The sequence below is a fragment of the Citrus clementina genome, unplaced genomic scaffold (assembly GCF_000493195.1).
Source record: "Citrus clementina cultivar Clemenules unplaced genomic scaffold, Citrus_clementina_v1.0 scaffold_9, whole genome shotgun sequence".
Lineage (NCBI taxonomy): Eukaryota > Viridiplantae > Streptophyta > Magnoliopsida > Sapindales > Rutaceae > Citrus > Citrus x clementina.
The window spans coordinates 30,936,797-30,959,650 of NW_006261964.1; the positions used below are offsets into that span (position 1 = coordinate 30,936,797).

The window sequence follows — 22,854 nt, forward strand, 5'->3', positions numbered from 1 at the left end:
CGCTACTTATTCGTTTGTAAAGGATAATATGTTCAGCGTTCATCAAGGTTTGAACGAACAAACCTTTTATAATTATGTCCTGTAAAATGTAGGTAGAGGGAGAGCCATGCATTGCGTTGCTAGCCAAGAAAAATGTGACATAACATATAGTTCGAGCCATTCAATAAACAGCAAGTGCACATGTACGGTACAGAGATGCCAAAAACATGGGTTGCATTGATAATGGAAAAGCTCATTAGTAGCGATAGTCACAAAGGACGTTACCGTAGATAGACAAAACAGAAGCTGATTTGTGCAGCTAATTAAAGAGAAGAATAAAACAAGAAATGACTCGCGCCACCGGTGTTACCAGCAATATCTTTGAAACTTACATAATATGGTTTAATATTTATGTCTTGTTAGTTCTATTTCCAACTGTGATTTGTGAACCGTGAACCATACAGCACAGATACAGAATGCCAGAGTGACAATTCGAAATAATTTTATCTTTCTTCTAAGACTACCGTCTGAATTTTTTCATAGATCACACCATTGCTATCCGAAGAGTTCAGATTACACATGTTGCATCATTGAATTCAGGAACATAAAAGATTTGAGAGAAATACTTACTTAAAGCCAACATAACCAAAAACATTTGCCATAACTTTCTTATATTCATTTTTTTCCTTGTTTATTTTCTTATATTGCATGTGTTTGTTAAGAGTAAACTGATAATACTAATACACACACATCTAAACAGAAGCACTTGTACAAAATTTATTTAATGAATTTAATGCTAACAGAGCAGTTAATAAGCAGGGTTGATGGTTGCATACACAGCATGGTAAAATGGGGTTCATTATGTAGATGACTAGGATGCCCAGAATCCAAACAAAGATGGTAGTAGTGGAATGAACTCCATACACTTTGAATATTCTATTCCATTATTTTAAAATTTGCATCAAGGGATGTCCAAAGTTCATATTGCGAGTCACTCAGAACAAAACGCAGAATCACTATCAAATTTTTAACTACTCTTTCAATCTAACCCAAAAGCATGCACTAAAATTGCAGCAGCAGCAAACCAATTTTACTGTTTAGTTGTGGGCCGCTACCAATGCCATGTGCTCGATGAGGTCCAACACTCGATTGCTGCAAGAGAAATCAAAAAATACAATTGTCAGATACCATCAAAAAGACCACCTCTGTAATGTAATCTGTTTCTCTGACTGATAAGAGAGAAGGAGAGTACCTGTATCCCCACTCGTTGTCGTACCATGACACAAGCTTCATGAAGGATGCACTCAATCCAATCCCAGCCTTCGCATCAAATATACTTGACCTACAATGAATAAGAACATAAAAGCTATAAAACCCACTTTGAAATTAAAGTAACGATAGTTACAACATATGAAGAAAGGGTGAAGGTTATACCTCGAGTCTCCAACAAAGTCATTAGAGACAACATCCTCATCTGTGTATCCAAGAATGCCTTTCAGTGAACCCTCCGATGCATACTTTATGGCGGCTTTGACATCTTCATAGGAAGCACCCTTTGCAAGTCGACAAGTCAAGTCCACAACAGACACATTAGGAGTTGGGACACGGAAGGCCATGCCAGTAAGCTTTCCGTTGAGATCTGGAAGAACTTTACCAACAGCCTGCAATATCAGATTTAGTAAAATTATACCACCAAGCCACAATTTTTAAGTCATGAATGTCAGCAAACACCGGGTATCTATATTTTACCTTGGCAGCACCAGTTGAACTAGGAATGATATTTTGTGAAGCTCCACGCCCTCCTCTCCAATCCTTCATCGAAGGACCATCTACAGTCTTTTGTGTAGCTGAACATGGACAACAGTAACCACATTACTCACCACATAATGCTTTGACATGTTGAGCACATTAGAGAAAGAGAGAGAAACCTGTAGTTGCATGAACAGTGGTCATTAAGCCTTCAAGAATTCCAAACTCCTCATGAACCACCTGCAAAATGTAAATACACACCCGTTAACTCTATAAGAGACACACTCTATAAGAATGTAATCACAAATTTTGTTTAAATAACATGAAATCTTTTTCCCCCAAGCTACTCCGTTAAATTTGTCACTTCCACATTTTCGCAATATATTAGCTATGAGAAACATTGCAACTTATTTTGTCGAAACATTAGAAAATCAAGATAGTATGATTCAAAAATATTTGGGATAGCAATCAGATGCAGCAAAACCTCAGTAACTAAAAGGCTTGAAATTCAAGGAAAGCAATGCAATCATACCTTAGCAAGAGGAGCAAGACAATTGGTAGTACAACTTGCATTAGAAACAATGTTCATGTTTGGCTTGTATGTCTTTTCATTCACTCCTACCACAAACATTGGTGCATCAGCTGATGGAGCTGATATTACCACCTTTTTTGCACCACCCTGTATAGAAAAGTCAAGAAAAGATCAAGTTGAGGTCCATAATTTACAGAGACAAACAGATAGTGAAAAGATACAGCACAAAAAACTTGTAAGCAACCAACCTTCATGTGAGCTGAAGCCTTCGCAATTGTTGTAAAGACTCCAGAAGATTCAACAACATAATCAACCCCATAGTCACCCCAAGGGATCTCTGCCGGGTCCCTAGGTAAAGAATAATTAAGTTTCAGCCCAAGTAGAATAAATAGCTATTATTTGCAATAAAACCATGCCAGTGCACACATTGTCATTTGATTTCCAGGGCAATACCTTTTGCTGAAAACTTTAATCAGCTTCCCATTAATTTCTAAGGTGGAGTCATCCACGACATTGATGGTTCCCTTGAAAACTCCATGAGTAGAATCATACTTAAACATGTAAGCCTGAAAAGAAGAGAGAGAGAATAAGTGAATAACAGCCATTGTTTTGAAATGTGCAGAATCCAAACAATCATAAGGACACAGAAAGTATAAGACCAGAAAGTAAGAGACACAAATAAACAGCCAGCATCCGAACAATAATTACATGTTCAATTAGACTGACACATCGAAGCCAAATACATTAAAACACAACCAGTATGTTCAAATCCGTTATCAGTTTATACAATAATGCTTGATACGAACATAATTTGTAACATGCACTATTTTCTGCAGGCAGCTTAGATCTGACTCAAACTCCATGATAAGGATATTGAAATAGGTACCTCACAAAGATACAAGCTTACAGATGGAAGTATGTTAAACCAACAGAATATTTTGATGCTTGAGTAAAAGAAATACTTTTTAACTATCAACCTATCTACATGTTTTCATTGGTTTTAAAAGCCAGCAACCCTAACTTTAAATACAAACATAAAGCTTATGGCTCTGTCAAAAGCCTCAGAAATTTATAAAGTTCTACTAAAAAATTGAAAAAAACGACAATGGAGTGAATCATATATTAGCAGGTAGACATACATACATCACCTAAAAGTAAACAGAAAAAGCTGCAGACTGCAACTAATTGTACACCCTTACCATGTATTTGGCATCAATAAAAGGATCATTGACCGCCACAACGTCAACATCATCCCTGAAGGCTGCTACTCGCAAAACCAACCTTCCAATCCGACCAAAACCTGCATGAGTTTAGCAACCACATATATCGATTTCTTCCATTTCCTAACGAGCAACAGCAATAAAATTTTGAAATGTGAAGCCACTCAATCCTTCACTTCTTTCTACTGTCCAGCTCATGCATTGATTTCTCACAGAAAGTCATACTTGTCTAAATCATCTAATATTCAATTATCGTGTGTAAACACACACACGCGCGCGCATTAGAAACAGTTAGGAAAACAAAAATTCAGATAGCTGATAGTTTTCACTGGGATACATCTCAAGGTGCATCATTGCTTATAAATTCAATCCTTTAGTAACAGATGGTGACACATAAACTATGGTGACACATGAATCAAAGTAAAGTAATAGTCATAGACAAATACCATACATTACTAATTTTGCAAGCTTATTGTTATTTAGTCCAGTATTACGTACCAAACAGAAAGCATATCCATTTCCTCTTTTTTTTTTTTTTTTTGGAATAAGACACTCAAAAATATATTAAAGATGAAGAATCAACAGAAAGCATTTCCATTAAGATCAAAATATTCGAAGACAAGCATAATTAATACACGAACAAAATGGGCACAACTTCAGACACAAGAAAACTCACCATTGATTCCGACCTTTGTGTTTCCATCACTCCGTGATTCTAAACAAAGCAAAGCAAACAAATAAGAAATCAACACAAGTATTTTCTAAAGCATTTTGCAGATTATTAGGCAGCAAAATCAAATATTTAGACTCTTACTTTGAATTGTTGGAGGAATTTCAGTAGCTGTGGCTCTGATGGGTTGAATACTCTTTGCAGCACATGTCCTACATAATTTAGCAGAATACAACTAACCATCAGCTACAAACAAACACACAATTCACAAGAGATTAAGAAAAATTAACAGTTCGATTACTCAACTGTAGTGATGAAGAAGATGAACCACTTGGAACTGAAGTACCGAAAATGCTCGAAGTGTTAAGGTTGCGACTGAAAGCAGCAGTCGATGATCCCTGAAAAAATATTAAAGAGCAAAATCTTAACACAGCTTCCAAAAATTCTATTTGATAAGGCGAATAAATTAAAAATAAGAATAAAACTTTTATATCTAGTAAAAAAAATAATTTACGAACCAAGTGTAAGTTCAGATCAGCTAAAAACAGAGACTATCTTATTTCAATAAAATAAAAAATAAAAAATTCTAGTTATCTTAATCGAAATCAGTGGGGAAAAAAAAAATACAGAGAAACGACGACGCGGTGAAAGTAAAAGCGGCTACCTTGACGCGATCGGACGGCGAGGAAGTGAGGTCGGCGCGGACGAGAGAAGCGGAGGCCGTAGATCTGAGGAGAGAAGAGAAGGCCATTTGTTGAGCTTAAGCACACTGTTTCGAGCTCTCTTCTCGCAAAAACCCTAACGAGGTTTGGGTTGTTGCGGCTTTCGAGAGGAGGCAGGAGGCAGTAGGCACAAGCCAGAAATGAAACGAAATGTGCTCTTATTAAAGTGCAAAAACAAAAGAAATTTTTTTTATTTTTTTTATTTTTTTTATTTTTTTTTTGCCGCAAGGGCTCAGGGCTACCTGCCGTGCGCGTGTTTTTAAAAGCAGAAATTGAGCGGAGTTTTTTATGTCATCTTACCACCCCAACACCCCACTTTTCGCTTCTCTTACGTTTTCTCTCTGTGCGAAACCATACAATTCAAAAGAGCTTCTTTATTATACGGTAGGATGTACAGTGTGTTTCTGTTTCACGAACCTTACATATCCACGTGTCCGAATTCGTCATCTTAGCGTGAGCACGGTCGCACGTAAAGTTTCTCCAGTTGACTGTGTAAATAACGTAGGTGAATTCGTCGTTTAGCGATAGCCTAGCTGGAGCTGAGAAAAGCTCTGCGTCCTCTCCTCGGCAGCCACGTTAGACCAGACTGGGCCTTTTTCGGCTGCGTCTTTGTATTTATTTTGGGATTTAGCGGGTCCTACCGACAAGTCGGCTGCTACCACCTTTGTGGTTAGGGTTCAGCTTAGATACAGTAATTCACAAACCTTTCATTCACTTCTACGTATCCGTCGGCCATTCATCCATGTTTAGACCTTTGAGTGAATTAGAGTAAAATCACACGAGTATTGATAGCAAAGTAAGACTTTAAGCACTCTTTTGAATTATTTTTTTATTCCTATACGATAATATTCTCTTTAGTGTTATTTTTTTATTTTATGAAAGAAAAAAATAGTGTTTCATTTTAATTTCATAAAATATGAAATGTTATTAGTAAATGTATTAAGTATGAAACTTTTATTAATTTCATACCTTTACATTTAAATTAAAATAAATAAATTTTTGTTGACTCTTAGCTAAATAAGAAAAGGTCTGAATGTGAAGTAAATCTTATATTATAAAAATATCTCTATTAAATTAATGCATTTATTTCTTAAACTATAAAATGTAATCTCCTTTTTTTGTTTTGATTTGTAAGGACATAAATTTTGAATAATTTTGTTTAGATTTTTTTAATTGTAAAAACAAATAATATGTAACTTATATTCAAAATTTTTTTAAAAGAAAAATAAATATGTCATTTATACATTTATTTGTATTTTAGACCTATTCGATCTTCAAAAGAAATTCAAACTCGTTCAAATTTTAAACAAATAATAATAATAAACTCTACCTAAATTTATTTAACTTTGAATACTTCTTCACTCCTTTACCATTTGGTCACTTTTAGTTGGATGGCAAAAGTCACTTCCCTCCCTCTACTACTACTAGTAGAAACTTAACAAAAGTTGGGGTAATATTGTCTCCTAAAAAAAATATTTATTATATAAAAAATTATACTATGCTATAGTAAAAATGATCCCTCTAAGTTACATGCATGTACCTTACAACCCTTTCATATAAATAATATTCATTTACTATTTATATTAGAGGATTATAAGGTATATTCATATAATTTAGCATTAGCCTAGTAAAAATGGTTCAATTGGTCTCATCAACCCTTGATAGTAAATATTCTTATATATTATTTTCTTTTTTTCCAAATTTAATTTCTACGGCTCCTTTATTCTGAAAGATCAAATCAGTTAGACACCTAGACTATCAATTTGCGGACAAATTAACATCAAAAGTTACGTCATTTACAATGTCTCTGTCACCAGGGCACGGCACGTGAATCATTATTCATTAGACGACAAATACATACAGGCATCTTCATCAATCAACTACAAGGTTTTTGTTTATTTGTCAAATGAAAGAACTCGAAGGACCGCAAAGAACAAAACAATATGACAATGGCCATGCTGTCGTTGTGTTTGGTCGGTGGATCCAAGTGGGGACGGCGGTGCGTTCTAATTAGGGATGGTAATTGTACCCGTAAATTCATAAATTCGTCCAAATTTATCCGCCAAAATCTGTTCGTTGCGGGTAATTTTATCCGTTGTGGGTGGGTTTAGTATTATAAATTAAAATCCGCATATGGATGCGGGTGGATTTAGTATTAACCTTATATCCGGTGGATACCCGCATGGATATCCACCAAACCCACAATAATTTTTTTCAAATATTTTTAATTTAATTTAAATATAAAATATATAAAGAAAATAATGTAATTAGTCAAATTACTAAATGACCAAAGGATCAAAGTTGTGTATGTGTGTATATGACTCATCTCTTATTCTAAAGTTATAACCTACAGAAAACTAAAGGCATTTCCCTTCGAATTAGTATTTGAAAATATTAATCTTAATTATTATTATAAGCATTGTGTTGGATGGGTGCTTATGGTGGTAAATAAAATGAATATATTCTCTTCGATCTTGTTTTAAATGATAATATTAAATGTAATTATTATTTTTAGATATTAGTTTGTGTTTTTTAAATAGATTTGTATAATTTATACTTAAATTTGAGAATTTGTGTTGAATTGATGTGGAAATTTTAATTTTTCATTTACATTGTTTAAATATAAAATTGAATATGTTATATGAAATTTGAGGTTATTATTATAAATTTATATATTAAATATTTGTGATTTTAAATACAGAAACCCGCAAAAAATCCGCTGGATATCATTACGGGTTCGGTAATTGTTAAAACCCGCCGCAGGTAAGTTTTTTTAAAAAAATTAAAACCCACTACAGATTACGAATGGATTTAATAATTTAAATTTTATGCGAATTTAAATTTGATAATAATAAACCCACTGCGGGCGGTGCCTATTGTCATCCTTAGTTCCAGTCTCCTACAATTTGCTTAAACGCAACGCATTAAAAATAGGGGCGTAGTGTTTGGGTAGTTGGGCGCAAATCTTCCCTCCACGTGGTCCTGACGCTTGAATCCTGATTTTTTGTTCCTAGGAAAAATATATTAACCTTTTCCCATTTTAATCGTGGAGACAATGACAGCCACTCAGGTACTCACTCATTGGAATCCAATTTTTCTGGAACATAAATACATAATAAATAATATTCCCAGGTATATTCCTTCTAATTATATATATATATATATTAATTTCTTTTTCTTCCTTCAAATTCTTTTTTTTCTTTTATACATAACATTACACTTACAAATATTACCAAAAAAATTTATCAAAATTATCATTGATTAGTATTATGACAATAAGCACAACTGAAAATTCGGGCCTCCAATAAAACACAAATGGTGAAAGAATCTACATTTTCAAGAGATTTTCTTTAAAACTTTAATGCCGGATATGAGTATAAAATTTAATAACCACATTCCAAATTTGCTACCCAATTCTTAACAATAAGCGCATTCTAAACTCACCACTAATCTCTTAATAATCACTACATTTCACAACTACGACAACACCAATTAGTTAATATATTTTTACCAAAGATAATTCTAGATAAATTGAGAGAATTTCTCCTTTATTGGATGTTGATGGTTAATTTCGGGGGCCTATGTGAGAATGCCATGTGTCTTCAAAAAGAGGAACGTCGAGAAGCCCCCATCATAGAGAGAACATATTTCATTTATTCATCAAGGCCTTAAGGCTACTTAGCAATGTTGAAAGTATCTAAAGCAAAACTAAAAAAGTGAAGAAAGAGAACGAGGACCATCGAGTCGACCTATGCCATATTGGGTTTAGAGTTTATCTTTCCCCTCTCTCTTTTTAGAACTAGCTTTAAATTGTCTCCTATTCTTGATGTGACAGGGCCTTCATCACATTTTAGTCAACTCATTTTATAGACCAATGGGCTTATTTTAATTAACCACCTTCCTCTCCAAGGAAGCCTAAATGATCATCTGATGGTGAAAGGAACAACATTTTGGTTAATGGTCGCAAGGAGACCATTAAGCGTGGCCAACGTAAAACGATCAGGGAGCATTTGACTTTTCTAACGTACTTGAGAATCCAGTGAGAGAATGCTACTTGTAACGTAATCTTGGTCCCTACAAATTCAAATAAGTCACCAATTAAGAAACTACACATGTCACATAAGGAAAATATCTTAATGACTCGAATATTTGAATATAAGGCTCAAGTATCATTATACCACTCTCTGAGGAGGGGCTAGACCCATGAGTGTCTTCCACGTGACCAAATGAACTCAAGAACGCCTTCTTGGACACTTCATATAAAAAGGTCAAGTTTTTAAGTAAAAAAAGTCTTCTTCTTCATTATTATCTTCTAAACACTACTACCTTCTCCTTACTTCAGGGTTTACATCCAATTCCACACTCATCTAACGTGATCGTTGGAGTGTCATTACCAACCACCAATGTGTCGAATTCTAAAGGCATTCTCTTTATAGGTCCTGAAGCACCTACCCACTCCACAGATGCCATAAGAGAAAGAAAGTCTTCTCTAAAGAAAATCTTCACCCATAAGACAATCTTTTTTAATGTTTTAGTTCACTATCTTTAACTTTTTAAGTAAACATGCACACTCTTGTTTCTATTTGAAAAAAAAAAAGAAATAAAACATTGTATCATTTGTTAATTATGATGACAATTTAAGTTATTATCGTAAATTTACATTTTTTATTGAACAAATTGATATCGTAATTTAGTTCAACAGGATAAAAAGAGTCAAATAATATAATCAATTGAATATTTAGTGTCATAATGAATTTGTGTGTGGGGAATCTTGAAACTCATACCCAATTTACTAATACGTCATTTCAGATTAATCCAAACACACTAATTACCACAAATTACCAACCCAATTGTTAATAAGGATTGGAATCAAAGATATTCAAGATTTTATGAGTATATTCCAAGTTTTTGGTACATGTTAAGCACTTTAATTTTCTGGCAAAAATATGGAAATGATTTATTTTGCATGCCAATAGATCAAGATCCTACAATTTGGTCAACAAGCAATATTTGACTTTGACCTAATAATCTAAAAATGGCAAACAAGATCAGTGGTCAAGGAACAACGAGGTGCACAGAAACACCGAGACCGCCAGGCCGCAGCTGTATTACTAAAATACTTGCCGAATTTGCAGACATACCTGTTTCAGGCGTGGCACGACACGTGTCACACTCTAATGCAGCCATTCCAATTGGCCTCTCCCCTTGCCTTTTTCTCCTTTCTGTTTGGCTTCAGTTTCTCATTTCATTTTCCATTCCCCCCCACAACAACAAACTGCGCACAGAGAGAGACATTCATTCCCATTCCCATTCCCCATTTCCTCTTTCCTCTGACCTACGTACGTACCCGACTCTTCTCTCCATTTACGCCGTCGTTTTATCTTTATATTTGCATGCATGTACGTGGGTTTCTGTCCTTTAACTTTTCGCTTTGGAATTTTTGCAGTACTTTGTGATATTAGGGAATTTATTTTTGTTTCTTTTGTTTAATATATTTTGACTTTTGTGTGCATTTAGTATTTGAATTAATAAAATCAGTTGGGTTCTTTTTTTTTTTTTTTTTTGGAATTATATGAGAGTATTGCTTAGATGAAAACTCATATTATATGAGACTTATACTGATATACTTATAATCACTTGGGTTCCTAATTTAATATGACAGAATCCATGTTAGCTGGTTTAACCAGTAAAATTTATTTTCGTGGATGTTAGTTTGGTTTAGCAGATAAAATTTCTCGTGGAGATACATGTGATCACGTGTGATTAGGCTTCAAATCTCGCTCACATAGGTAAGAAGGGGATTGTCAAGAAGAAAAATAAGACTAGTAAAATTTGTGAAATTAGAAATGTAAATATAGATTCACAACATCAGAATCCATTTAATCTTTTTTTCCGCTGGGGATTGTCACCAATTTGAGTAAAAGATTCTATTTGGTTAATTGTGCTTGAAGCAATTAATGCAGTGGGATTGAATTTCATGTTTTTTTTTTCTCTTTTTGATTGATATGTAGATGCTATAAGAAGTGATCAAGAACAATTTGCAAGGATGGTGGTCAGCTTCAAGTATTGGGATGATTGTATTGAAGCTGAGGATTTGAAGGAAATGTGGAAGGAAGTTGAAGTCAGCACGGAATGGATAGATGCTGGAGAGGATAGAGGACAGAAAGTTCATCTCTCAAGGGATCCTGATGGACAGCCTTATTTGACACAGACTGAGATGAGGGTAAATGTTAAATATATATTTTTTTTAATTGCCAATTTATGTTTATAAATGGTTTTCACTATTGTTATATATCTAACTTGTCCTTCATCACATGGTGGTGTTTTCTTTCAGGCTGTGGCTTATATTGTAGTCCGAAGACATTTTCGCTCGCAAATAGATCCAGTTAGTCTTACTGAACAGCAAATGAAACTAATTTATTTGGTTTCTGTTTCTAGATCGCACATGATTACATAAAGAAATGTGTAATTATGCACACAGTGTTCATATGCTCTGATTCACCTGATAATCAAGGTAAATTGCTTTTCCTTGGTGAGATTTTCAAGTTTGACAACCTTATACTCTCTCTGCAGGACATGATTTGTGCTATTGCTGAACTTGAAAGTGACAGACAACTCCTTGCCGTTCGGTATGACAAAAAGTCTAAGGAGGCTAAAGTAGGCCTCATGCAAATCACTCATAAGAATGCAGTGTGGCTGTTTAGGTACTAGCTCAATGCTCTGCCCCTCTTTTGATCATTACCCTTTTTATTAAGAGTTAAAGTTTGACTGCAAATTGCTTTCAGTGAGATGGGTTACCGATTATATGATGTAGAGCAGAATCCAGACCTTCTATTCAGGCCTCTCGTTAGTATATATTTTGGAGCTGCTTACCTTAAATGGCTATCAACCTTTCAGGACAAGTAAGTTATTAGAAATGTAGGCCCTCTGTTTTCCCTTGAGAAACATCTTCTTCCCTATTGATTAACATAACTAACCTGTTTCGTTGGTGCTGAAGTATTGATTTAAGATAATTCATTTGCAGAGAAAGAACCGAAGAATTTGTTATTAGGGCCTATAAAGGTGGTACGAAAAAGGCAACTCACAAATCGACTTTGCCATATTGGAAGAGCTATATATCAGTGAAAGAAAGCCTTCCATCAAGGTGGTTCTTTCTCTTCTAGACAATAATTTTTCCTTCGATGTTTTAGCATTGGTGTTTTAATGAACTAATCTGGAAAGAAGGAGTGCATTAAGAAATTTGTCAATGTATTGAGTGATCATGTCCATCTTAATTGATTGTTTTGTCATGTCCTTCCTTCTTATGTTATGTTCTTCATTTATATTATTTTGTTCAAAGCAAGGAATTTTTTGAATGATTGAATTTTCAAATTATTGATTATTGATTTGACACGATGTGAAATGAACGTCGACATTCAATTGTTCTCTTAAAGATACCATGCTGGCATCTCTCGATTTTTAGTGTTCCAATAGATCTTCTCCATTTTACTGCATTGCTATGAAATAACCCAGAGTTTATGCTTTGTTTCCCTATCAATTTTGATTTTTAAAATTTATTACCATTTTATTTTTGTTGCTCAGAAAATTCTTTGATGATGGTCCTTCGCCAGCTAATGCTTCTGGTGCTCCTCCACCTGTACATGCAGGTGCTTCAGAAAGCTCAGGTTGTTCTTTTTCCTGTTACGTAGAAGCTTATTTTCATGGCACCAATATTCCATTATGGATCATTTTCAGTCCATTTTATAAGCCAATAAAATGGAATCAAGTGAATTGTGAGCCTAAAGACATGGAATCAAGTGAACAGTGTGTAGAAAGTTCGTCATTAGCATAGACTGTATTTTCAGCTGAGCTGATTTTCCTTCTTTTTTATCGAATGAGCTGCAGGTACTGAGTATTGGGACTCTATAACGACTCCTGAAGACATGGAACAGATGTGGGCTCATCCTGATGTTGTTAAAGAGTGGACAAGATCTGGAGAAAAAAGGGGAAAAGTGCGATTTTCACATGATGCAAAGAAGAGATCCTATCTTTCCCGAGTAGAATTGAAGGTACAAAACGATCTCGATGAAAATTAATGTATTAATGTTAACTCCTACCTTGGCGATGTATGTCCATGAAACCTTCCTTGAGATGAGAGATCTATAATGACAACAAACTACCAGAATTTCATTGATTTATTGTGCTTGAATTGTTGGAAATTGAATATTATTTTTGCATTAGCTCTTATCCTGACGAGTTGTATAATGTACATAAAAAATATTGGACTTGGTTCATTTTGATTGTCTGATGCCTTGAAAAAGTAAAAGTAGTTTATTTACAATGCGTTCACTGATAACAGTCTAGTTCCAGATTTATTATTTAATGCCCTTGCCCCTTGGTTGCAATAGGAACATATTTAAAGCAATGTGGGATTTTTACCCTTTCTTCTGTAACAAAATTTTATACAAGCGATTGATCATTTTTGTAAACTTTTTCAAAATTCAAGCTATTAAGAAATTTATAATGCTTCTAACAGAAAAGTATTGCATTGTAGTCCCGTATTACCTGCATTTTATGATATAAAGGTCTCAATTCAATTAAACAACTGCAATTTTTTGTTTAGTAACACTTATTTGAATGTCGAACATTGCATCCTCAAATTTCAAATAAATGATAATGATGTCTTCTTGCAGGCAGTAGCAGAAATCATTCTTTCAAAGTACTTCAGTACCAAGGGTGTTAAACCTGTAAGTATACAGTTTGATTAGAGAAAAGCTACTTGTTTCATGATAAGTTGAATATCAAACTACTGCTATGAACCTGCACTCCAATAGTACAAGTAAAACTGTGAAGCTATTCTACTTGCTTGACTTTTCATCTAAGTTTGACTTAACATTCATACAGCCGAGTTCTCTAGTTTTCTGAGACTCTGCCTACCAGAATTTTTAGTCTAATGGATTTGTAATTTCTGCTCCACATAATTTCTTTTGTAATTCGGACTGCTTGCTTTTACAGACATATCTTTGTGCTATTGCTGAGATGGTTAGCATGCGTTTTGTGAATGGTGTTTCACCGCGAATTGGCTTAATGGGAATCGATTACTCTACAGCTTTCTGGATTTACATGTAAGTCTGTAATAAATCGAAAACATTTTTTCTCAGTTACAAATTGTCAAAAAGGAGTATACAAAGAGGAAGTCTGGAAAAAAAGAAAAAAAGAAAAAGTTTAGCTTTTTATGAGGCTATGGAGTCACCACCAAGTTCATTTTAATCAAGACAAAAGTAATCATTTTATATTCACTAATCCTTGTATGTCTGCTACATTAATCTCCGAACATATTTTATCGGTCCTCTGAAGTCACTGTGTCACTGCACCAGAAAAATTACGAATTCTTCAAATGCTGTTAGAAATTATTTGATTCTTAATTCAACGATCACCTTTTTTGAGGTTAAAATTGTTCGGAATGCTGAAGCATGTATAAATTTTCTTTGCTCTGTCCAGGGAGTTGGGCTACAGAGCTTACAAAGTTGATTCTGCAGATGATCTAACTAAACCATTTGTGTCCATGTACTTTGGTGCTGCCTATTTGTCCTATCTATCAGAATATGAAGGGAAGTACGTATATTCCACAGTAGAAATTTTCATAGAAGTATTTGTTGAATAAGTTGATAACCCTGAATCCCTGATAAATCTCATGTTGGCATCACAGGGAAAGAACTCCACAGTTTGTTGTTCAGGCATATCTCGAAGGGCCTAAGAATGTGAATCTTCAAGAAACTGGTCCTTCTTGGCTCAAATTTGAGCAAGCTTTGGGCAACTACGAAGCCACGAAAAGGTCTGATACATATTCTTTAGACTTATAGATTAACAAAAGAGAATGAAACATCGGCTTTATGACTGACGAATAAATTTGATCGTTCTTACAGTAAGATTCAATCGACCTGCGCCATATTGTGAGCTGTTGAAGTAGAATCTGCACAGTTTTAATATGGATTTTTAGCTCAGCATTTCACAGGATTTATTACTATTACAAAAGGCTAATGAAATGTGTGAATGCATTCTTAACTAGAATGCGTGATGGTGTTTCTAGGCAACTTGGTATGAGTGATATTTTCAGATATCCAGCAGCAAAAAGAAATGTTTATTTTCTTTGAGTGTATTATTCCTTTTTTTTTTATTTTATTTTTTTCAGGGAAAGATTTTGGAATTCTACCTGAGTTTTGGTGAGTTTAAATGGCATACTTGATAGCCGGAGAAAAAAATAAGATTTTGAGTTAATTACGCTATCTTGATCGACCATTTTATATATATTACCAATAAAATTGTATACTTATTCCCTTTTAAAGAATTTTGCTGAAAGAAATAATTGAATCCCCAAATGAAAAAAGGGAAAAAAAATTGATTAGAAATAACTATTTAAACTATAAAATTTATTTATCTTAGTATAATAGAATCTCGTTAAATTAATACTTGATAAATTGATAACCTTAGTTAAATAATAATTCTTGTTGGTCCCAGCTTGAGGCCAATGTGGTAAATTAATAATTTGATAAATTTATTGGATAATAAATATTCAAAAAATCTTATTTTGCTAGAGGACCCAATTAATACATAAAATAATAAATAACTAATTTGAAACTAAACTCGTGAGGACTTATAATTTTCTTGTTATATTGACATGATGCTTTACACATTTCATTGGTCATTGTTGTTCCTTTTTTATTTATACCTTTCATATGAGAAGTCATTGTTGTATTGTATGTGCTATATTAAGAGAGATAAGAGAGAGAGATTGGCTTAATATATTGCTTCTAAAAAGTCTTCTTTAATGAGTTACCATATAATCGTGTTCCAATCATGCAATCTAACTAAATGATTATTTAAGTGACTGATCACTCAATCAAGATCAAATCAGAATTGTACCATGTAGCTTGATAGAATCACTACATTATTTGATTATACTACCACACTTACATAAAAATTCTTATTATGAACATGATATTATCTTCATAAATTTAGTAAATTATTAATTTATCAATATGTTAATATTCACTAAATCAATAGATTTTCCATGATTAAGATGCTAGTAGTTTATCGAGACTCTATTGTAGTAATTTGTAAATTTCATAACAAAATAAATTGATCTATATAAAGACTAACCGTGTTTATGAGAGTAAGGATTTCATCACAAACAAACTCTTATATAAAGAATTGTATTACGATATGATTAGTTAAATGAAAATGTAAATTAATGAAAATAAATCATAACTTGCATTCACCTAATTGTATGCACATGAGTCATATTCTTCAAATTAAAATGTTGAAAATTTTCTTTTGGGCTTTTCATTATTTCACGCTGTCTTATTTTTCATTTCAGGTATTTTCCGTTATTGAAAATAAAAATTCCAGATTTCGAATGATCAATAACTAAATTAACCAACCAAACTATTATTTTTTCATCAACCCCCCCTAATAAACTACTAATTGCATAAAACGCTTGACGGGAAACCTTTCTGTTTTCTTTTAATTATGAATAGCCCCTGTTTTCTTCCATTTCATACGGTTACCCTTGGTATTATTGATTTACCATATGAGTTGATGAGCTCCAGTAAATGCCCTCTGATGGTGAGTACTTACAATAATTACCTGACGATCGCGAAGAAGTGATCGCTAACTCTTTTTTTGTTTCCATTTTATTTATCTATTTATTTATTTTTAAGGTAAACTTAATTATACTAATGAAACCGTTAATTAACGACTATTCTTTCATTTCATTAATAAAAATCGATTGCATGCAAAAAAAATTTCATATATTTGTCATTAATTACACTATTAAGAAAAAGGGACTTCCTAATATTACCCGAGGATGTTGAGCTCAGATCGGATTTGATCCACAGAATTTTAGGATTTCTCCCACATCTTGGAATGGATGTTGAAGCTTGAAGTGGCATTTGGGAAATGAAGCATCTCTTTGTAGCCAATCTGTGACTGCCTTCCAGCAATGCTGTCACGCTGCTGCATATGATTTGGAAGAGAATTCGAGTGCCCCGTTGGCCCACGAGAGGTTGAAGCTTCATTGTTCCAAGGGCAGAATATTCCTGAAACATGCACGTTTGGATAGTAGTGATTTTATTGGTTTCATTCAAGATCTAGTTATGATCCAAAAAGTGAGTTGGTTCTGGACCTGGAAGATTCGATCATGGAGATTTGCCGCACTTCCTTTTCCCACCTTTCCGAAAGATCTTTTGAAGTTCTATGTTCTGAAAATTTCAGTGTCGAATCTCTGAGAATGCAGGCCCAATTACCTTGTCCATGTCGGCGAACACCAACCCAGAGAGCATCTAGCTCCTTCTCAGACCATGCTTCCATCATGCCAAGCTCCTTTCTAGAGTTGTCTGACCCCATTGTCATGTTATTACCAAAAATTTTGGGTAATGAGGTGACTGATGAAAAAGTTGATATTGAATCATTAGGAGGATAAGCAAGAGCACCTTGTGCTACTGTGTACAAGCTCTGCAAATAATAACGGTTTGTCAGTTATTGAATGTGAAGATAAGGACATAGATACATCAGAATCTGCAGAGATAGCCAGCAAAAACCTGGATCCTTGACGAAACTTGTGGGATGAAAATCTCTTGGCTGTTCATTTTAGCAGATGATGAACATCCAGCATAGTTTATGCCAGAAGCTTTATTCACGGCCAAAACTGGTCTAATTGCAATGCAACCTATAGAATGATTTTTTGAAGCAAGCACATGAGAACCTTTAATTAAACTGCCCATACAAAGTTGAAGATATGGCTCAGCTGAATCAGCTCCAATTGTTCTTGAAAATGTAGATAAGTTCTCAAGTATATTCCTCAAAGCCAGCTTCATTTTCTGTCTCGAACGAAGTGTTACACTATTCAAAGAAATTTATAATTAAAATGCAAATCTTTGGAAAAGCATTGCCAGTCACCATATTCAATCCTGAGCTTACTATTTTTCTTTATGAGCTAGTCCTGCTTGTGTATACTTGTGATAACCCCATGGCCCGTTACATGCCTGGTTCTAACAATTGATAATCATTGTAAAAAAGAGTAAACAAAATGAAATCAGAGCAACTGAAACCATGAAACAGCCCATACCATAGTCCTGTTCTGAATGGGGGCACTTTTACTTGCCTGCAACAGTTTGTCATGGCTTTTCATTGACTCCAGCATGACATCCCTGATTTTATTTCGAAATTAGAAAACCAAAGGCAAAGTATGATTCTAGCTTCTCTAATGTGGGCGCCCTGCTTTTTTTTTTAATGCGAACACGCTTTTAAACCACGGGATTTAAGAGAGTTAGTTTTTAACTCCTTTAAATCACACAGCCTTTGGAATTCATTAAAAAATAACTTTGTTAGACCGAACGGTTTAAAAGCGTGTCCGTTTTAAAAAAAAACAAGAGCGCCCATACCTGAGAATAATTATATATATATATATATATATATATATGTTCTAATTCAAGATCGTAGACTTTGTTAACGTCCTCTAGAACGAACATTGTAAAGGAAATGCCAACAATTTAAAGAAGTAATAGCAGAAGTTAAAGATTACCTCAGAATCAAAAGTTTGTCAGTTGTGTCCTTGTCAGTATGCGGCATAGAAATTTCAGCGTTCTCAGCAAGCTGTTTACCAGCAGCCCCTTGCTCATTTACTGGATTCCCAATTAGTGCTAATGGTAGGCTGAGTAACCTGGAAGTAGATGTAGTAGGTTCATGATGGACCGCATTTGTTGCTGTGGAAGAATCTTGGACTCTGATTGACTTTTTTGAATCTACATCCTTGCTTTCTGTCATAGCCTCTTTGTTGCTGTGTCTTCCTCTGCAGATCCTCGGTTCATGCACTTTAATGCTAGTCTTAATTCCTTGGCCATCATCAACATCTTTAGTAGAACACTGAAACAGATATAGCGACCAACAATTATGGATACCAAATGATTAATCTAAAAGTGGTAATATATATGACGAACTAATTACTTCTTCATTATCTCCAAAAGTATTTCTCTTGGATACTGTTTGTTTTTCTGCTAGACATTCCACATCATCTTTCTCAAAAAATGACTGGGATGATTCTTTATGACGAACCTGCATCACAAGCTGTTCAATAAAAAGAAAAAAGTGTGTTTACACCTGTTGAAAAATTTGTTTATTATCTAATAACAGTGCTACCAATGCACTTTGATTAGCACAAGAATTTGGAATTGTGTTTAGATATGCATTCAAAAATGAAGATAGTAAGAGGCACGTTTACTTTGCTAGCTAAGATGCTTTTTTTAAAAGAAGACTTCCAAAGATGAGAAATGGGTTTTTCAAGATCTTCCAGTTCCGAGCAGCTGGGGCACTTCCAGCTTCCAGGTGGAACGTCCTTCAGGTAATTGAAGCATATAACAAAATTCATAATCGAGAATAATGTTAAAACAAAGGGCAAGACAGAGCACATAACTCAATGCCAAAAGTGAGAAGGGAAATCACAATTAGTGGTGCATATACCTCAAGTGGGGGAGTAAGGCATTGGAGATGGTAAGTGTTTGGGCATGTGTCACAGCAAAGCAGCTCTCCACCGTTACAGCAAATTAGGCACTCATAGTAATGCTGAAAAACAAGAGGGTTAGAAGTTATAGTTTTGCTGTCTAGATGGCCCATCACAAAACACAAAGCAATAGGCTATGCATAGGAAAACAAAAATTTTCTCAACACTTGAATAACTGCTTTTTGAAAGAGAACCTCCTGTAATATGAATACCCCAACAATCACTCATGACTTAGCCATTAACTATTTCTTTTGCACATTAATGGTAACTGCCAAGAGAAAGATTAAAATCAGGTTCCTATAACTCATTTGCTTAACTTTCCCAGGAGCTATAGATATGCTTACAAATTTTCAAATTTATTGATGCTTTGTTGCAAACGAAAATTCTGAGACACAGTAAATGAAACTAAATAAAGCTCACCCCATCTTCTCCTATTGTGTATTGACGCTTATCCAAACTGCCATTGTCTTTCAGATCTGGGGAATCTAAAGATAATGAAGCACCGGCATAGCTATTTAATGCACCTTCTCCCCATGGAAGGCTTTTCCTTTTCCTTTTCATGACAATCCTCTTCTTGTTTGCGGCAGTTGGAGGCATCGTGGATATATCTGGCTAGCGGTCTAAGCCTTCTGTAATGTAACAAAACTTGCCAGAAAAACGAGATAGTTTAGCATTCATCCAAAACAGAAAAGACTCAAAACCCCAAGAACTTGATACAAATATATGTTTCAACGAATGATCACTAAATTTCATCACCATCCAAATCATCATTCCAGAGTTTGATAATCCACAATGCATTTCACATCTTAGCTCTCCAATGTTTGATATTCGTTAATTATTAGTCATATATAGAAAAAAATTCTAGTAAATTTCCATGAAACATTATGAGACGAAAAGATGAATTTGGAATATGCAAACACATTGTCAGTGCTTTTAACTAAAAGAAAACTCATCAAAATGACAGAGGACACAATAAAATGTGAAAGGAAAAGTAATTAATATCATTATCTAGTTAATATAGAAGTATTGGAAACCATTCTGACATAATCGCAGATAATACATATACAATTTTTGGAACCAAACAAAGGTGAAGTAACATGATTAACTAATCCAGGCATATGAAATAATTCCTTGAGAAAACAACTTCTGCCCTTTTTAGCTCTCATAGATTGTGAGACATCCACACAGTCGCTCATATTTGCTTCCAAGTACAGATCCAGGATAAACAATTCCATAAATATGGATTGTGACAATTATAAACTTGCAAGTAATAGCTACTTAGCAGAATAGTCAGCAGGAAAACGAATGCGAAGCTACACCAGAAAAGGGTCATATATATTGACGTGGCTATCATTCTACCGTTCATTTCAAATCAAAATAACCGCGATCCTCTCATCAATTTCAAAACTAAATTTCCCGCGCTTGCTGGTAAAAATGAGTTCTTATATCTAATTAAAGATAAATATGAAGCATAACTTTTTTTCTATTTCATGCACTAACAAAAAGCTCCAATCTACCAGAAACGAGCCATAAATACTTGATACCAAAGTAATAATTTAATTGATGAATGTACCATCTAATCAATTTCTAACTAAATACTCAACTTGAGATTTGCATTCTTTCCTCAGATGGGTCTCAAATTTTAGAAAGTTACAGCAGTACGCAGCCCCATCAAAATCTCAGAGTGTAAAGATTAAACGATATTAATTCATAATCTGTCCATTAATTTTAATCTCAACCCAAGAATCTATACTACATTTATTTATGAAGCAAAATTTAGAACAATTTATCAAGGATACCAAAAAGAATAGCATAGAAGTTTCATAAATGATAAGCGTCAACTGAATTAACAAAATTTAAACACATATATAAGTAGGAAACGTATAAAAAAACAAGTCCATATACAGGTTGGCTCACCAAGCAGACTGGCTAGTACAAGACACAGAGAAGCTATATATTCAAGTGAGAAATGAGAAAGTGTTTGATGAACATGTAAAGAGCAAGAGGCATATGAAACGAATGAAGAAGGAGATGGGTATATGTGGAAGCGCAAAGTGAATAGGAAGAGTGATGTGTTGTGAATATGAAGATTTGTTGACACTTGGCAAGCTGCATTGCAATGCTCTTGCATGCATTTTTTGCATATTCTGAATTGTGTAGACTCTTTTTTGCATTTCCTTTTCTTTTGTTTGTTTGTGAGCTTCTATTTCTTTCGTTCTCTATGGAATGGAATGGTGAATTCATGCTTGGCTTATAGAGCTGGGAGATTTGCGAGGGAAAACCAAGGTGCAATCAATTGGTAACTTAATAATGATGGCAAATGATTAGAGCTTGACAAAAATTTCTGGGGAATAAAATGGTTGTTAATTACTATTTTCATTATACACATTGAGAAAAAAATTAAATTAGTCTTTATATGGTTTTGTTATGGTCCAAATTCAGATGTTGCTGGACTCAAGACGAGTCAGATATGTTCTTAAATAATTAGAAATGAAATCTTGCCCACATTCTATATAATATACGTAGAACTTGAGGCAGTCAACTTGTAATTTGATGGCTTTAATAATCGTAGAATCTCGTCCCCCAGATTTTCCATAATATCTATCTTAAATTCAAGGGATTTCCTTCCAATCTCCATAAAATCAGATAGCTTTTGGCACTTGCTGATCAGTATCCGATACTCTGATCTCATTTATTAACTGAGAATTTTAACAAAAATAGCTTAAGAATCCAAAATTTTCTATAAAGTCAGCCTTGAGAAAATTTTTTCCTAAAATAAAAATTGTGTGTAAGACACTGATATACTTTGCGAAAATGATGTTAACAACTAACACTTGACAAATTTATCATAACATTTCCAGCTTTTCTCAAAGACTTTATTTCCAGTTGATATGACATATGTATGTAATAAGAAAAGGGGTCAATAATTTTTACTTTTTATAATCCTAGAGGGGATTAGGTCTAGCCCACATAATTACTGAAAGAATATGATGAAATGTATCAGTTAAGCAATAGAAAATAATTATATTATAGATGGTTTCTGCAATTTTAAATTTTGAACCTTTTTTAGAGTAAAATTGACTTAAATTTTCGGCCATTAATTGAATCCTTTCAATATAGTCGTGAATGGATGATGGCTTAGTTGTTGGTTTATTCACTTTAAAACTTATATATGCAATTGTATTGAATCAGTCTAATAGATGAAAATATAAGTAAAATGAAATTTAGATAACCCAACTAGATGTAGGGTCGGCTTAGTAATACTGTAATTTTTAAAATAATTATTAGTAATTGTGCTATAAAAATAATCAGTGAAGAGAATAATTTAAACGTTGAGTAAAATTTATTTTAAAAGTTCTATGGGTTTTAAAAGCACTTGTACATATTAGGTAAATCATATTCTTACACTAATATAAGAAAAGAATACAAATAACTAAAGTGAAAAT

The 22,854-nt window shown here is 33.9% G+C and overlaps 2 protein-coding genes across 5 annotated transcripts; one reads left to right on the plus strand and one right to left on the minus strand.

The window, feature by feature from the left end:
- Nucleotides 1-821: 821 nt before the first annotated feature.
- Nucleotides 822-5,173, minus strand: LOC18033481 (glyceraldehyde-3-phosphate dehydrogenase GAPCP1, chloroplastic). Its single transcript, XM_006422207.2, has 13 exons — nt 4,815-5,173; nt 4,457-4,548; nt 4,295-4,362; nt 4,157-4,195; nt 3,460-3,560; nt 2,714-2,826; nt 2,509-2,608; nt 2,261-2,407; nt 1,908-1,968; nt 1,729-1,826; nt 1,414-1,640; nt 1,232-1,321; nt 822-1,131 (listed from the first exon to the last, which is right to left on the minus strand). Exons 1-13 carry the CDS (start codon nt 4,899-4,901, stop codon nt 1,077-1,079), a joined length of 1,278 nt encoding a protein of 425 aa, XP_006422270.1. The 5' UTR covers nt 4,902-5,173; the 3' UTR covers nt 822-1,076.
- Nucleotides 5,174-9,892: 4,719 nt separating this feature from the next.
- On the plus strand, nt 9,893-14,985 carry LOC18033126. 4 transcript variants are annotated; one of them, XM_024191822.1, is made up of 14 exons: nt 10,141-10,211; nt 10,585-10,661; nt 10,884-11,095; nt 11,207-11,257; nt 11,446-11,576; nt 11,658-11,774; nt 11,897-12,016; nt 12,454-12,536; nt 12,757-12,920; nt 13,545-13,598; nt 13,867-13,976; nt 14,353-14,466; nt 14,561-14,686; nt 14,778-14,985. In XM_024191822.1, the coding sequence occupies exons 3-14, from the start codon at nt 10,919-10,921 to the stop codon at nt 14,806-14,808; spliced, it is 1,278 nt and encodes a 425-aa protein (XP_024047590.1). In that variant the 5' UTR covers nt 10,141-10,211; nt 10,585-10,661; nt 10,884-10,918; the 3' UTR covers nt 14,809-14,985. The 4 variants fall into 4 exon arrangements, with proteins under 4 accessions (XP_024047586.1, XP_024047582.1, XP_024047584.1 ...); XM_024191814.1 differs by lacking the exon at nt 10,585-10,661 and having other exon boundaries at nt 9,910-10,271; XM_024191816.1 differs by lacking the exon at nt 10,585-10,661 and having other exon boundaries at nt 9,910-10,211.
- The last annotated feature ends 7,869 nt before the right edge of the window (nt 14,986-22,854 follow it).

Coding starts and splice junctions, on each gene's coding strand:
- LOC18033481 (XM_006422207.2), bottom strand. CDS start 4,901: ATGGCCTTCTCTTCTCTCCTCAGATCTACGGCCTCCGCTTCTCTCGTC. Junction 1,827..1,907: donor CACTGTTCATGCAACTACAG/GTTTCTCTCTCT, acceptor GTCCATGTTCAG/CTACACAAAAGACTGTAGAT. Junction 1,132..1,231: donor GACAACGAGTGGGGATACAG/GTACTCTCCTTC, acceptor TTTCTCTTGCAG/CAATCGAGTGTTGGACCTCA.
- LOC18033126 (XM_024191818.1), top strand. CDS start 9,908: ATGGCAAACAAGATCAGTGGTCAAGGAACAACGAGGTGCACAGAAACA. Junction 10,272..10,883: donor ATCTTTATATTTGCATGCAT/GTACGTGGGTTT, acceptor ATTGATATGTAG/ATGCTATAAGAAGTGATCAA. Junction 12,017..12,453: donor AAAGAAAGCCTTCCATCAAG/GTGGTTCTTTCT, acceptor TTTGTTGCTCAG/AAAATTCTTTGATGATGGTC.